This window comes from Cryptomeria japonica, chromosome 8, assembly GCF_030272615.1.
Source record: "Cryptomeria japonica chromosome 8, Sugi_1.0, whole genome shotgun sequence".
NCBI lineage: Eukaryota > Viridiplantae > Streptophyta > Pinopsida > Cupressales > Cupressaceae > Cryptomeria > Cryptomeria japonica.
In genome coordinates, this window is record NC_081412.1 from 529,304,231 (window position 1) to 529,318,135 (window position 13,905).

Here is a 13,905-nt window from a genome sequence, read left to right on the forward strand (position 1 = left end):
TGGATATGTGAGCACACAAACATGACATGTGGCTCAATAAGAAACAAGGGTAGGTAGGAAATAGGTGTGGGTAGGTAGGAGAAACAATATAATACTCCACATGAGGGGGATCGCCCACTGTATGTGGAGTGTAACAACAAGATCAACACCATAAAAGGTGGAAATCCTCCTACACACACTATCCCAATGTGGCACAAACACCCAAGTGTCTCATACCCAAACTACTATGAAATGCATGTACCTAAGTAAACTTAAGTAAGGTGCAATAATATCCAAGATGAATAATTATTTACACCAACACCCCTCGTTAAGTGAAACTTAGGGGAATGCACTAAAGTCTACAAGGCAACTAAATAATGCAAGATGAGTCCCGGCTATGAGGCCATGTTAGGTACCCATGTATAAATGCAAATGCATGAAAACCATTACAAAGAAATCTATCACAAAGAGGGGAAAGAGAGAAAAACCCAATGGAAAAACCCTCCCCCAAAAGAGAGATGAAAGCTATACAAGAGAACTCTCATAGAAAAATGTGAGGAACAAAACCCCATGTGAGGAAAAAGTCTCCCCCATATGAGAGAAGAAGAAGAAGAGAGACTAGGAAGCCCCCCCTCAATGTGGAATCTGCACCAATGATAGAAGCTCGATGTACAAAGAAACTACTCCACGAACGTCGAACAACATTCCCCCCCTTAGGAAGAAACAAAATCAAAGGTGTATCCATGAAATCTCCCCAATCATGAAGGGAAGATGTGTTAGGGTTCCAAGCAGATCCGAAGCAAATATGAACTGACAATTATATGTAGATTTAAATACAAAAGATAAAGAAATAAAACAGGACACAGATAACACAGAGATTTAATGTGGTTCACCCAGAATGGGTTACGTCCACCATACATAGCCGTCCAATCTTTGTTATTATCCAGCAAAAATAGTACATCAACCTTCCAATGCCTTAAGCATCCCAGTCGCTTATAACATGCGTTTTTAGGACAACAAACAAAGTCGGCCTTTTTTAGGGTTTTATTACAATGTCGGTTTTCATCAACAAAAAATGACAAAAAAAAATTTTCTCGGGGGCGAGGATACGTGCTGAGTGTACAGTACTTTGCTAATCAGTCACCACATTTCAACAATCTCCCACTTGGAGACTGACCAGGCTCCACACCGAACAATCTCCCACTTGGAGACTGATACTACACAACACCATTGTACATGCAACATCCACTGGATAAAACACTAGGACTTGACTGGTATAAATTCCACAATTATCAATCAAGAAGACCAACAGAAACTGATGAAGAAATCAACTTCTCCTATGGAACTGCCTTTGTGAACATATCGGCAGGATTCTCACTTGTGTGAATCTTCTCAAGCCGTAACTGACCCCCCTCCAAAATAATCCGGATGAAGTGGTACCTGAGCTGAATGTGCTTTGTCCTTGAATGAAAAGAAGAGTTCTTCGCAAGATGAATGGCACTCTGGCTATCAATATACAATGGGCTATCCTCTTGTGTCTGACCCGATTCCTTCAGAAAACATTGCAACCAAATCATCTCTTTGCTGGCTTCTGTAGCAGCAACATACTCAGCTTCAATGGTTGAAAGTGCAACAACCTTTTGCAGCCTAGAAATCCAACTGACTACAGTTCCCCCTATAGTAAAAACATACCCTGTAGTACTCCTCCGTGAATCAATATCACCCGCCAGATCAGAGTCAACAAATCCACTTAGAGCAGCATTAGATCCTTTTAAACATAATGCCTTCATAGTAGTTCCTTTCAAATACCGAAGAATCCATTTCACAGCATTCCAATGTTCCATACCCGGATTACTCATAAACCTGCTCACAACTCCCACTGCATGTGCAATATCTGGCCTTGTGCATACCATTGCATACATCAGACTACCAACAACTGATGAATACAGCATGTTAGACATTTTATTAACCTCTTCCTATGTCTTTGGGCACATCTCCTTAGTCAATTTGAAATGACTAGCCAAAGGTGTACTAACTGCTTTTGCATCCTGCATGTTAAATCTTTTCAACACCTTCTTTATATACTCACTTTGGGACAAATTCAAGGTTCTATTTTTCCTGTCCCGTGTAATCCTCATACTGAGAATTTGCTTAGCTGCACCCAAATCCTTCATAGCAAATGACCTGGCTAATTTCTGTTTAAAATCATTTATATGTTGCATGTTAGACCTAGCAACAAGCATGTCATCAACATAAAGCAACAGGATAATATAACTACCATTATCAAATCTCTTAAAATATACACAATGATCAGAATGACATCTATGATAACCGTGTTTAGCCATGAAACTATCAAATTTTAAATACCATTGTCGGGGTGCTTGCTTTAGGCCATACAAACTTTTCTTCAACCTGCACACCAAGTTCTCCTTACCTTTGACCTCATATCCCTGTGGTTGCAACATGTAAATTTCCTCCTCCAAATCTCTATGGAGAAAAGCTGTTTTGACATCTAATTGTTCAAGATGTAAATCATCTGCAGCCACAAGACTAAGTACAATTCTAATTGAAGTCATTTTTACAACTGGAGAAAATATTTCATCATAATCTATACCCTTTTTCTGTGCAAAACCTTTTACTACAAGTCTGGCCTTATATCTTTTCTGACCTCCTTCCTCCTCCTTCAGTCGATAAACCCATTTGTTAGGAAAGGCTCTTTTTTTTGCAGGTAAAGGAACTATGTCCCAAGTCTTATTTTTCATCAGGGAGTCCATCTCCTCTTTCATGCCTAGTTGCCACTGTAGTTTGGCATCCACCTGCATTGCTTCTTCATATTCTTCTGGTTCACCAGAATCTGTTAATAAAATAGAATACAAAGAAGGAGAAAATATTTCAAGGGGTCTACTTGTCCTCGTAGAACATCTAACACTTGCAGGAGTTTGTGGGACAATATGTTGTTGCTGAGCATCAGGTACCTATGGCATTTCATTTTCAGGAATCTCATCCAACACCACATATTCTTGTTTGTCCTGTTCATGCTTCTTTTCCTGCATCTGTTCTTTATACATAACCTTCTCATTGAATATAACATCTCTACTTCTAATTATTTTCTTATTTTCAAAATCCCATAATTGATAGCCATATTCATCTATCCCATATCCAATGAAGGTACATTTCTGAGATTTAGCATCAAGCTTGGTTCTGTTTTCTTTATCAACATGGAAAAAAGCTTCGCAACCAAAAGTTTTTAGAAAAAAATAATTTACCTTTTTACCAGTCCATGCCTCCTCTGGAATACCACCATCCAAAGGGGTTGAAGGTCCTCTATTTATCAAATAGATAGCAGTATGTACAGCATCTGCCCAAAAATGTAAGGGCAATCCAGCATGCAATCTCATGCTCCTTGCACGTTCCATGATGGTCCTATTCATTCTCTCTGACACACCATTTTCCTGTGGAGTTCCTGGAACTGTCTTCTGCTTTCAAATCCCATTTAAGGAACAGTAATCTTCAAATGATTTGCTGCAATACTCACCTCCATTATCCGATCTGAGACACTTCAACTTTTTTCCTGTCTCATTCTCAACCAAAGCTTTCCATTTCTTAAAAGTTTCAAAAACATCTGATTTTTGTTTTAGGAAATATACCCATGTTTTTCTGGTTGAGTCATCAATAAAAATAACATAATAGCAAGAGACACCAAGAGATGATACCTGAGCCAGTCCCCATACATCTGAATGTACAAGCTCTAACTTCTCACTCTTCTTCTCTTTCCCAACCTTGAGAAATCTGACTCTTTTCTGTTTACCATAAACACAGTTTTCACAGAACTCTAAATCAATCTTGTTTAGTCCTGGCAATAGATTTTTGGAGTGAAGGATTTTCATCCCTTTCTCACTCATGTGCCCAAGCCTATGGTGCCACATTATCGAATCTATTCTTGCAACATTTATTGTTGTTGTCCCTGCAGTAACTTTATCTGTAGCAGCTAAGGTAGAGTAAGTGTTACCAGTACACAGATATAATGTGCCTACCTTCGCACCTTTAGCTGCTACTAATGATCCTTTAGTGACCTTCCACATACTGTCTGAGAAGGTAACTATGCAACCTTCACTACCTAGTTGCCCTGCAGAAATTAAATTTCTGCTTAAATTAGGAACATGTCTTACCTCCTGCAGAAACCAGTCATTACCATTCTGCAACTTGATCTTTATCTTTCCTTTTCCAACAATTTGACAGGGCTCATCATCACCCAAATATACTTGTCCAAAATCACCTTGAACATAATCTAGAAAATATTTTCTATGGGGTGTAGCATGAAATGAAGCCCCAGAATCTATTACCCAGGAATCATTAACATTATCCAAACATAAGATTAAAGCATCTTGTAAAGTATTACTTGCAATATTAGCTTCCTTACTGTCATTTTCATTTTTGTCTCCTTCTTTGTTTTTCCAAGACCAACAATCTTTCTTTAGATGACCAGGCTTTCCGCAGTACCAGCAATCTTTCTTTCCTCTAGATTGAGAGCATCATTTCTTTGACTTCCCTCGTGACTTCTCATTCCCAGGGCCTTTTCCTCTTTCCTTTGATCTTCATCTATTCTCCACATTCAAAACACTACCCGATGATGTTGGAGTCTCACCTATGCTTTTCCTTCGCATTTCCTCGCTTAGGATAACACCAACAATATCATCAAATACCAAAGTATTTTTACCAGAGACAGAGTTACTTACAGCCATAACCAAGCTATTCCAGCTTTCTGGCAAAGAACATAAAATCAAGAGAGCCCTAACCTCTTCTACAAAGGTAATTTTTACTGAAGACAATTGACTGGTAATTGTATTAAATTCATTTAAGTGCTCCACTACAGATCCTCCCTCACTCATTTTCAAATTAAACAAACGCTTCATAAGAAATACCTTATTCGAAGCTGAGGGTTTCTCGTACAGCTTAGCCAATGTTGCCATCAAATCTACAGTCATTTTTGCTTCTGTTATATTGAATGCTACAGACGCCGCAAGGCACAATCAAATGGATCTCAGTGCCTTTCTATCTAAAATGTCCCACTCTTCATCTGATATTGTGGTCGGTTTCTTTATCTTTCCTTCCAATGGCCGCCACAAATCCATTTGATACAGGTAATCCTCCATCTGCATTTTTCATAACTGATAATTCTGGCCGTTAAACTTTTCGACCTTGAATTTGGAATCCTCCATTGCTCCCACTCAAATCTGAAAGTCCTGCCAATTTATAGAAAACCTCGCTCTGATAACAATTGTTAGGGTTCCAAGCAGATCCGAAGCAAATATGAACTAACAATTATATGCAGATTTAAATACAAAAGATAAAGAAATAAAACAGGACACAGATAACATAGAGATTTAATGTGGTTCACTCAGAATGGGTTACGTCCACCATACACAGCCGTCCAATCTTTCTTATTATCCAGCAAAAATAGTACATCAACCTTCCAATGCCTTAAGCATCCCAGCCGCTTATAACATGCGGTTTTAGGGCAACAAACAAAGTCGGCCTTTTTTAGGGTTTTATTACAATGTCGGTTTTCATCAACAAAAAACCGCATGTGTGTACAGTACTTTGCTAATCAGTCGCCACATTTCAACAAGATGTATGAAGAAAACTCATGATGAAAGGAATATCTGAAAACTGCTCAAGTGTCTGCATGTCGATGCTGAAAGGTACCCCCTCCAAAGGTGGTAAATTGTGCCACACTGCTGAAAAAGACACTCCAAGATCTAGTGGAGATGAATGTAGAACAATATCCAAAGACTCATATGTCTCCTCAAAAGATAAAGAGACCTCCTCCAAGTGTTGTACAAAAGTATCCACAATCATATCAACCTCTAAAGATTGATCATGTAGAGAATGCACAAGAGGGTCAGAGTTATCCCTCGCAACAATCAAAGAAGGATCATCTTCATCAAAGAGAAGATGAATGTCATGAATGGTGTCTCCCAAATCTGCAATGTAGGAGTCCACAAACAAACCTGTAATGTCTATCAAGTAGGCATCCCAATCAACTGAAGCTGGAAGACATGAAATATCTTGCTGCACTGAATCATAAGAAGTCAAAACTGTCACACTAGCTGCATCATCAAGTGCAATAGGTGGTGTGATATCAATAGAAGGAGATGAAATGCAAGGTTCAAGAATGGGGTCACATGTGAGAATCCCCAAGTTCAAATGCCCAAAGTTCTCCTCAAAATCTAAATCATCAACATAGGAAGAATCAACCTCATCAATAGGACCAAAATGTGAAAAAGAGTACAACTGAGATGCATGATCAACCACCCCAGTCGTAATGATAGCTCCACTCTCCAAGTCTCTAATGATAAATGAATCAGGTGTGAACTCCACAGTTTTCCTAGTTGCTCCATGTGTGATTTGATAGATGGAAAGAAGATTATTTGTCAAGTGGGGTACACACAACACATCATTGAAGGAGTTATCCCCAATGGCAATAGATCCTTTCCCAATCACATCCATGTATGTATGATTGCCCATCAAAATCTGTGGCATGTGGCAAGGCTCAAATGTAGAAAACATAGACTATGAATATGCCATATGATGAGAAGCCCCTGAATCTAGAAGCCATCTCCCTGAATCATGACTTGTAATAGCACAAAGAGCTTGTCCCTTTCCTTTATCTGTCCCAAAAAAGTGATCCTTTCCTTTATCCTTGGAAGAAGAAGTCGATGTGGACATTCTAGAAGGTAGGTTGATTCTATTCTTCTCAAGAAGATTCTTCAACTCATCAATTTCCTTCTTATAACAATGATGTTCATCATGTCCCGACTTCTTGCAATATCCACAAAAATGATTGTCCTTATATGATTTCCTCTTAGGTGAGAATGGTGAATCATCTTGTTGTGGAGAGGAAAATTGTGCTCCATCTTGTTGTGGTCTAGACTTAGGTTGCCTTTGATTCTTGCCTTTTCCTTGATTACTTTGATTCCCTTTGTTAGCCACCAAAGCTTGTGACTTTGAAGATTTGAGAATCCCCATCATGGTCAACTTAGATTGCTCAAGTATCAACATCTCCATGAATGAATCAAATGAGGGAGAAGTGTATGAGGAACCTTGAGCTAACCTATGGGTGTGAAAGCTAGATACAAAGGCTGCATACTCTGAAGGAAGTTTGTCCAACAAGTTATAAACCAATTGAGCATCATTTTTGTTAATTCCAGAATCCTTTAGCTTTTCTCTTAACTCAGTTGCTTTTGTGACATAATCTTGGATTGTATCAAAATCCTTGGGATCCAAAGTTGTGAGTTCACTATCAAGCTTGTAGCCCTTAATCTCATCAACTTGACCATACAATTTCTGAAAAATATCTCAAGCCTCTTTAATTGTTGTACACTTATCAATGTGAAAAATGAGGTCATCTGATACATACTTTCTAAGATTTCCAAGTGCCATAGCATTCTTAGTAAGCCATTCAATTTGAGCATTAGGATCAGCCTAAGGATCAAGTGGTGGTGTTATAGTTTCATTTACATAATGAATGAGTCTTTTTTCCATTAGTTTACTCCATGTCTTAATCTTCCATGATGCATAATTATGAGGAGTTTAAAGTGGAAATTTAGGAGAACCCATAGCACCAAAATGAAAAAACACAAGATAGAGAGAGGCACAATCACACAAGACACCCCCCCAAAATACTCAATTAAGAAATCCCCCCAAAATGGTGATTTTGGCACTTTATACTTAGTGGGTATACAATGGGCCACTTGCAACACAAGGAAAAGTGGACTTCTGATTTCAATTTACAACTTCTGAAAATGATATCTAAGAGACTTCAACAAATATCGCTAGTGATCTAAACTGAGATCCAAGCAAAATGCAAGTACCAAATATGCCAAAAATGGCCAAATAATGAAAGTACAATTTCTACTTAAAATCACTACAAACAGATGGCATATTATGAAAGTAGATGAAAAAATATGCACTTTCAAAAAAAACGGCACCTAAAAAGGAGTCCATATGAGCCCAAACGAAGCCTCAAAAGTTGTAAAAATCGGGATTTCATGATTTCTGAAAAACCTGTATCCCAAAATCAGAAAACTCCTACACCACTATCCACATCATGAAACTATACCCCACAAAAAAAAAAATTGCTCGAAAAAATGAGTCTGGATGAGTGAGATATCGCTATTTGAAAATTGCCTGCAAAATTATAATTTCTGGAAAATTTCCGCCGCAACGTCAAACTTCAAATGCCTCTAGATTTGGCCTCCGAAGTCAGATTTGGATGAAACAAAAGACAAAACTAACTTTCTTGGATCTCCTAAATCCAATGGTAACCACAGATTTGACCTATCAAGCTTCAATAATAACCTGCAATAGAAAACTCCAAAATACACAACCCCAAATAGCATCAAATTTTTCTCAATTAGCAAACCATTGACAATCTAATGGCTCTGATACCATGTAAGACATGGACCAGCTCTGATACCATGTGATATTTTGTCAAGATCAAGAGGCAATGGAAAGCACAAATAAGAGAGAACAAAATAAATGATAGGAATAAACTGTATTCTATCAAGATGAAAATACTGATCAACTGGATCATCAAGCGATCGTTGCATATAATGAATATGAGCCTCCTTATATAGGCAAGGCTATATGGATATGTGAGCACACAAACATGACATGTGGCTCAATAAGAAACAAGGGTAGGTAGGAGAAACAATATAATACTCCACATGAGGTGGATCGCCCATTGAATGTGGAGTGTAACAACAAGATCAACACCATAAAAGGTGGAAATTCTCCTACACACACTATCCCAATGTGGCACAAACACCCAAGTGTCTCATACCCAAACTACCATGAAATGCATGTACCTAAGTAAACTTAAGTAAGGTGTATTAATATCCAAGATGAATAATTATTTACACCAACAGTCCTCCTTCCTCCAGAAGGTCTGGTATATTGGGCCCATTTTCATTCTGTGGCAGTTCCTATTCAAAACTTGTTGAACAAACAGTTTGGCCTCCCGAAAGAGGCCAAACTGTTTGTTCAAATAGTTTTGAATAGGATCATTGTTATAATTTGGGAGACAATGGAAGTTAAATGTGAGGTGAATTTCCCATTGGGTAGAGATGAGGCGGATATTGTGAGTAGGCTTGGCTTGCAGGAGTTGTCTCCTGACTTTGCTTGTGTCAGGAAAGGTAGATGGGCTACAAGGAAGGTGCAAAGGGTTGGAAGGTGGACACCCCCTAAGGATGAGTATATCGAGATCAACACTGATGGCTCATCTAGGGGCAACCCAGGCCCTGCAAGTGTTGGGGGTGTTGGCAGGAATAGCAGGGGGGAGGTTGTTTTCCTCTTTTCGGTGCATAAAGGGTATCAGTCTAATAATCTTATGGAGGGTTTTGCGATTCTTTATGCACTTGAGTGGGCTTTGGCAAGGGGTTTTAGGAAGGTGATTTGTGAATTGGATTCATAGATTGTTGTTAACTTGTTATCTGATCAAAAGGAGAGTGGGATACAGTGGCAGTTGGCAGAGATTGTTCAGCAGATTCTTCAAATTATCTCCTTAATGGAGCAAGTGTCCTTTATCCATATTCCCCGTGAATGGAATGGTGTGGTGGAATGTTTGGCCAAGTGGGCATCGAAGCATGATAATGAGTGGAAAGTGGAAGGCTAGGAGCATCTCGTTGGGGATTACTGTCAGGGATTGCAGATGATTCTCATTGAGGACATGGGTGGCCTTGAAGTTGGTTGATTTGTGATTGGGCTAGTTGTCCTTCTCAGGGGCCTCAGGGTCTGATTCTTTTTGTAATGCTTGATTCTGATTCTCAATAAAGTTTTTACCCTTTTGCCAACAATACAACATTTTAAAAGAAAGGGGACAGTGATAAAAGTATACGGGTAAAATTGAAACTGAACTAAATCCGAACACAGACTAACATATCAGAACTTGAAAATGTACAGTTAATGACAGGATTAATTATATTAAAATTCATCGATTTTCATCGACACAATTTTAGGTTAATTATGTTCCAAGCTTTACTCCAACAATTTCATCTGCAATCTTCTAAGCGAGCAGTCATCTTCAAAGCATTTCTTTTGCTTCTAAACTCTGCACACAATTTTAATGTTCTTTCTACAATATAAATGTAAAACTCCAAAAAGTATTGGAATCTTCATTGGTATTTTAAAAAGAGAAAGTAGAATAACGCAAGGCGTAGCTATTCAGTTTGCTTTTCCTTTTCAATGATTGATTATATCAGTTTGGACGCTTTCTCATTCTTAGAAGGGTGAAAGTAAATACTCACATGTTTTAATTTCTCCTGCTTGGGCATTGAGATTTACGGTCTGTATTTAGTAGCTATGAGATTTTTTTTCAGTTTTGTAATTATTATGAAAAGATATATAAATATGTGTATATGTTACATTTTTCTGGAAAAATGGAATTCATTTTTCTAATCTTTTATCTATCAATACATTTATTTATATATATTGTCTTTCAGTCATCCTTCTTTTTCTTTTGCACACACTAACACAATTCTATACACTCATCTTATGCTTACATTTGTCGCATTCAGTTTTGCTATTAATTTTTCATCGTTATTATAAAATTTCTCACATTCCCACAATCCTAAACCTCTCTCATCTCTATATATCCAATTACATCCTTCTTGTCAATATACAAATTCATTTATCAATGCACATATTTATAATCTCAAGATAATAAAAAATAATTAAACTTATATTTTTAAAGAAACCTTTCCTTTTAAGAGCCAATTAAGAACACTTTTTGGCATTTTATTTATGTCTTGTATTTAAAGGCATTCAATACATTCATGATTTGAGAGCATTTTTTCAATTCTCATTGCTTTAAACACTTTTTGGTTTTTGCTAAAATGAATCTAATTGTCCAAAAATATGCAAGGAGTATAAGAATGATGGAAGATCAAAATTAATGACTACTAATTCACATTTTGAATGGTTGATCTAGGAGAAACTTTCCCATTATGACATATTGTCATCCCTTAAAACATATTATAAATACACCATTTGAAAAATAAATAGATTGCAAAGAAAAAGTTAAAAACCATTGGGAAGAAAGTGTAAAACATATTTCTACAAACGACATAGAACTAGCAACCGCATAGTTTTGTCATGCAACATGTAGCCAATAGGCGCATTGTTTTGGTTTACATGAAAATGAAGTGAAAGTGGGTTAAGAGGTGGAAAGGTAAACAAAAATGATTATAACTTCATTGTAGGAACAATATTTAATTTTTGATGAATAAATTGATTTAGAAAGGTATTTTCCATTTAAAAAAAAATTAAAACTAAAATTTGAAAGTTTGAGTGGATGGTTGACCTTAATATATATACAAACAAATATTAACATTTAATGAAGGAAATGGTAGTAGCTAAAATTATATTAAATTATATATGTCTATGTTGCTAATACCTAAAGGCTACATTTGAACAATCTAAATGTTTATAATTTGAGTGGGGAAAGTGATCATAAATTGATTGTAACATTTTGATTGTTTTAAAAATAAGAAAGAAAAACATATATTTGTATTTGGCCAATTAAGACAGTTACAATTTCTGTGAGAAAAGAAATCATACAATCACTATCACTTTTCAAATAAACTCTCTATAAATATAAACTCTCTTTAAAAAAATTAAAAATAAAATAAAACTTATTAAAAATGTAAAAACTGAATTGTTTTTTATTAGATTAGCAAGGAGACTGCCCTGAACCGGAGATGAGGATTACAACAATACATCTCCAAGAAGCCACCAGAAGACAGAAAAATAATCTAGTCCCCCATTAAAAGTAATAAAAAACCCTCATAACCCTGCACTTGTTTCTACAAATTCTAACAAGCTTCCAACTTGTAAAAAGAACAATCCCAGTATACCTATTAATAGTAGTCCTAAAACTAACAATTTTGGTGTTCATATCATCTATAAACCTAGAAAGAAAAGTTTTAGCATGATCATAAAACATAAAGTTTATCAAAATGGGTACGCAAACCCTGATAATCCACCATGAGCAGAACATAAACAAAAATAAAAAAGAAGGAGCCAAATAGAAAATATCTACTGTTTCTTTAGCAGGTTTCAATCCCTTTTGAGTCTTCCAAGGTTTTGATCCCATGTGTTGTTCTAGTCCATTTCCCCTTCCTCATCTAGCTCCTTCACTCCTTGCTTGGCCACTTTCTTTATATTTTTCTTAATTCTACCATATCCAGAAATAGTTCCAAGAACACCACTCTTCATGATACCATCCATAATGCAACAAAGAGAGTTAACTGAATCACACACCAATTGGATTTTTTTGTCTTTCTCATCATTTTTCTGTTCCAGGGTTGACAATTTCTCTCATGTCATGTAATTACCCTTCCATATTACTACTATCATCATACACAGGAGATATAGGAGAACACAACACCATATCTTCATCTTCAGAGATGTTGGGGTGGACAAGGCTTTTGAGCAGGGCCTCCGGTTCACTTTCAGTGTTGGTACTCTCATCCTCCCCTTCCTCTTTTTCCTCCCCCTCCTCTTCTTCATCCATTTCCTCCATTTCATCATTATGGTTTACTTCAGGTTCATCTTCTTTCACCTGGAAGTCCTCATCTTCTAAGTTATCTTTCGAGTGATCTACCTCCTCTAAGTCATAGATTTCCTGTAGATTAGCCTTGGCCGAGTTTTCCTCTTCCTTATTTAAATCTCTTCTTCCTTATTTAAATCTCTTCTTCCTTTTGCATGTAGATGGGCCAACCTTATCTCACCTGAACTGCTCTCAATCTTTCCCTCATCCATCAATTTTTTCCCTTCATTATCATAATTGTTCACCTCCAGGTCTATGGTAATGCTTTTCCCCTCTGACTCTTTATTGGTTTTCTTGGCCTTTTTTGGCATGCATTTAGGGGTATCAAGCTTTCTTTCCTCAGGATTGATATTAAGAAGGGTCGGTTCAAGGGATTCTTTTTCAAGAATAACATTATAATTCTTGGGAGTAGTCATAACTGAGCAAGACGGGCTGGGAGAATTATGAGCTTTAGGGTCATAGAGCAACAATTTGAGGGATTTAAAAGGAGCCTTCACAGAGCCACCAACATTGCTAGACACAAAGACAAGACAACTAATGAAAGGAGAGTGTTCCACAACAAACTTGTACAACATATATACCAAACCTTGGTGGAGCAGGATGTTAGCCCCATCTTGAATGCATGTTTTCTAAGAGGAGAACAATAAAAAAGGCATATTAATTTTCTTGTGGTGCCTAATGTGATTCAAGATAGGGAAATGATACCCGTGCACAGTAGGGTATCTACCCTATAAGGTAAAATATTTTATGACATGGTACATAACAATAGGAAAGGAGTTTGGATAAAGTAGAGCGGTCATACCCATTCTGGAACAACACCGATTTCTCGCCCTTTTCAAAGAACCACTTCATGAACCCTTTATAATCTCCCAAGCTTTTCCTTTCAACTCTTTCCCCTTAATTCTGTAAGCCAATCACCTCTGCAATGTACTCCGCACTCCCAATAAATGAAATTCTATCGACCATGACCACGCCATTCTGCCAAGAGTTGCAGAATCTAACAGAGAGCTCTTTGTTATAACCTTTTAGCGCCAAGCAGAAGGGAGTGAAGCTAGCCACTTGGAAAAGCTCCCAGATTTCCTGATTGTCAAGCAACCCCAAACAATTGCGAGGTTTAGTATGCTTGAGAGGGCCCCTCATGTTGAGAATAGGATAAACAAAGCACAACAAAACTTTGTGAAAGCGACTGGACAAACAACTATGTTTCTGCACTTTCAATCTTCTTGAAGAATTACAATTTCTTACAAGTATGACACCAAATGCAATCATTTCCCGTAAAGGTAGCACAAAAATCTAAGGCTTTTCCTATCTTTCTA

The 13,905-nt window shown here is 37.2% G+C and overlaps 1 protein-coding gene across 1 annotated transcript; it reads right to left on the reverse strand.

Moving 5' to 3' along the window:
* Nucleotides 1-12,141: 12,141 nt before the first annotated feature.
* On the reverse strand, nt 12,142-13,005 carry LOC131857769 (uncharacterized). Its single transcript, XM_059210486.1, has 3 exons — nt 12,771-13,005; nt 12,375-12,648; nt 12,142-12,214 (listed from the first exon to the last, which is right to left on the reverse strand). Exons 1-3 carry the CDS (start codon nt 13,003-13,005, stop codon nt 12,142-12,144), a joined length of 582 nt encoding a protein of 193 aa, XP_059066469.1.
* Nucleotides 13,006-13,905: the final 900 nt, after the last annotated feature.

Bases quoted from the DNA above. Each gene is read 5' to 3' on its own strand.
- LOC131857769 (XM_059210486.1), bottom strand. From the start codon at position 13,005: ATGACTACTCCCAAGAATTATAATGTTATTCTTGAAAAAGAATCCCTT. The intron at 12,649-12,770 runs GTGAGATAAGGT...TCTATGACTTAG, and splicing joins AAAGATTGAGAGCAGTTCAG to AGGAGGTAGATCACTCGAAA. The intron at 12,215-12,374 runs GTAATTACATGA...TGGATATGGTAG, and splicing joins GATAGTAGTAATATGGAAGG to AATTAAGAAAAATATAAAGA.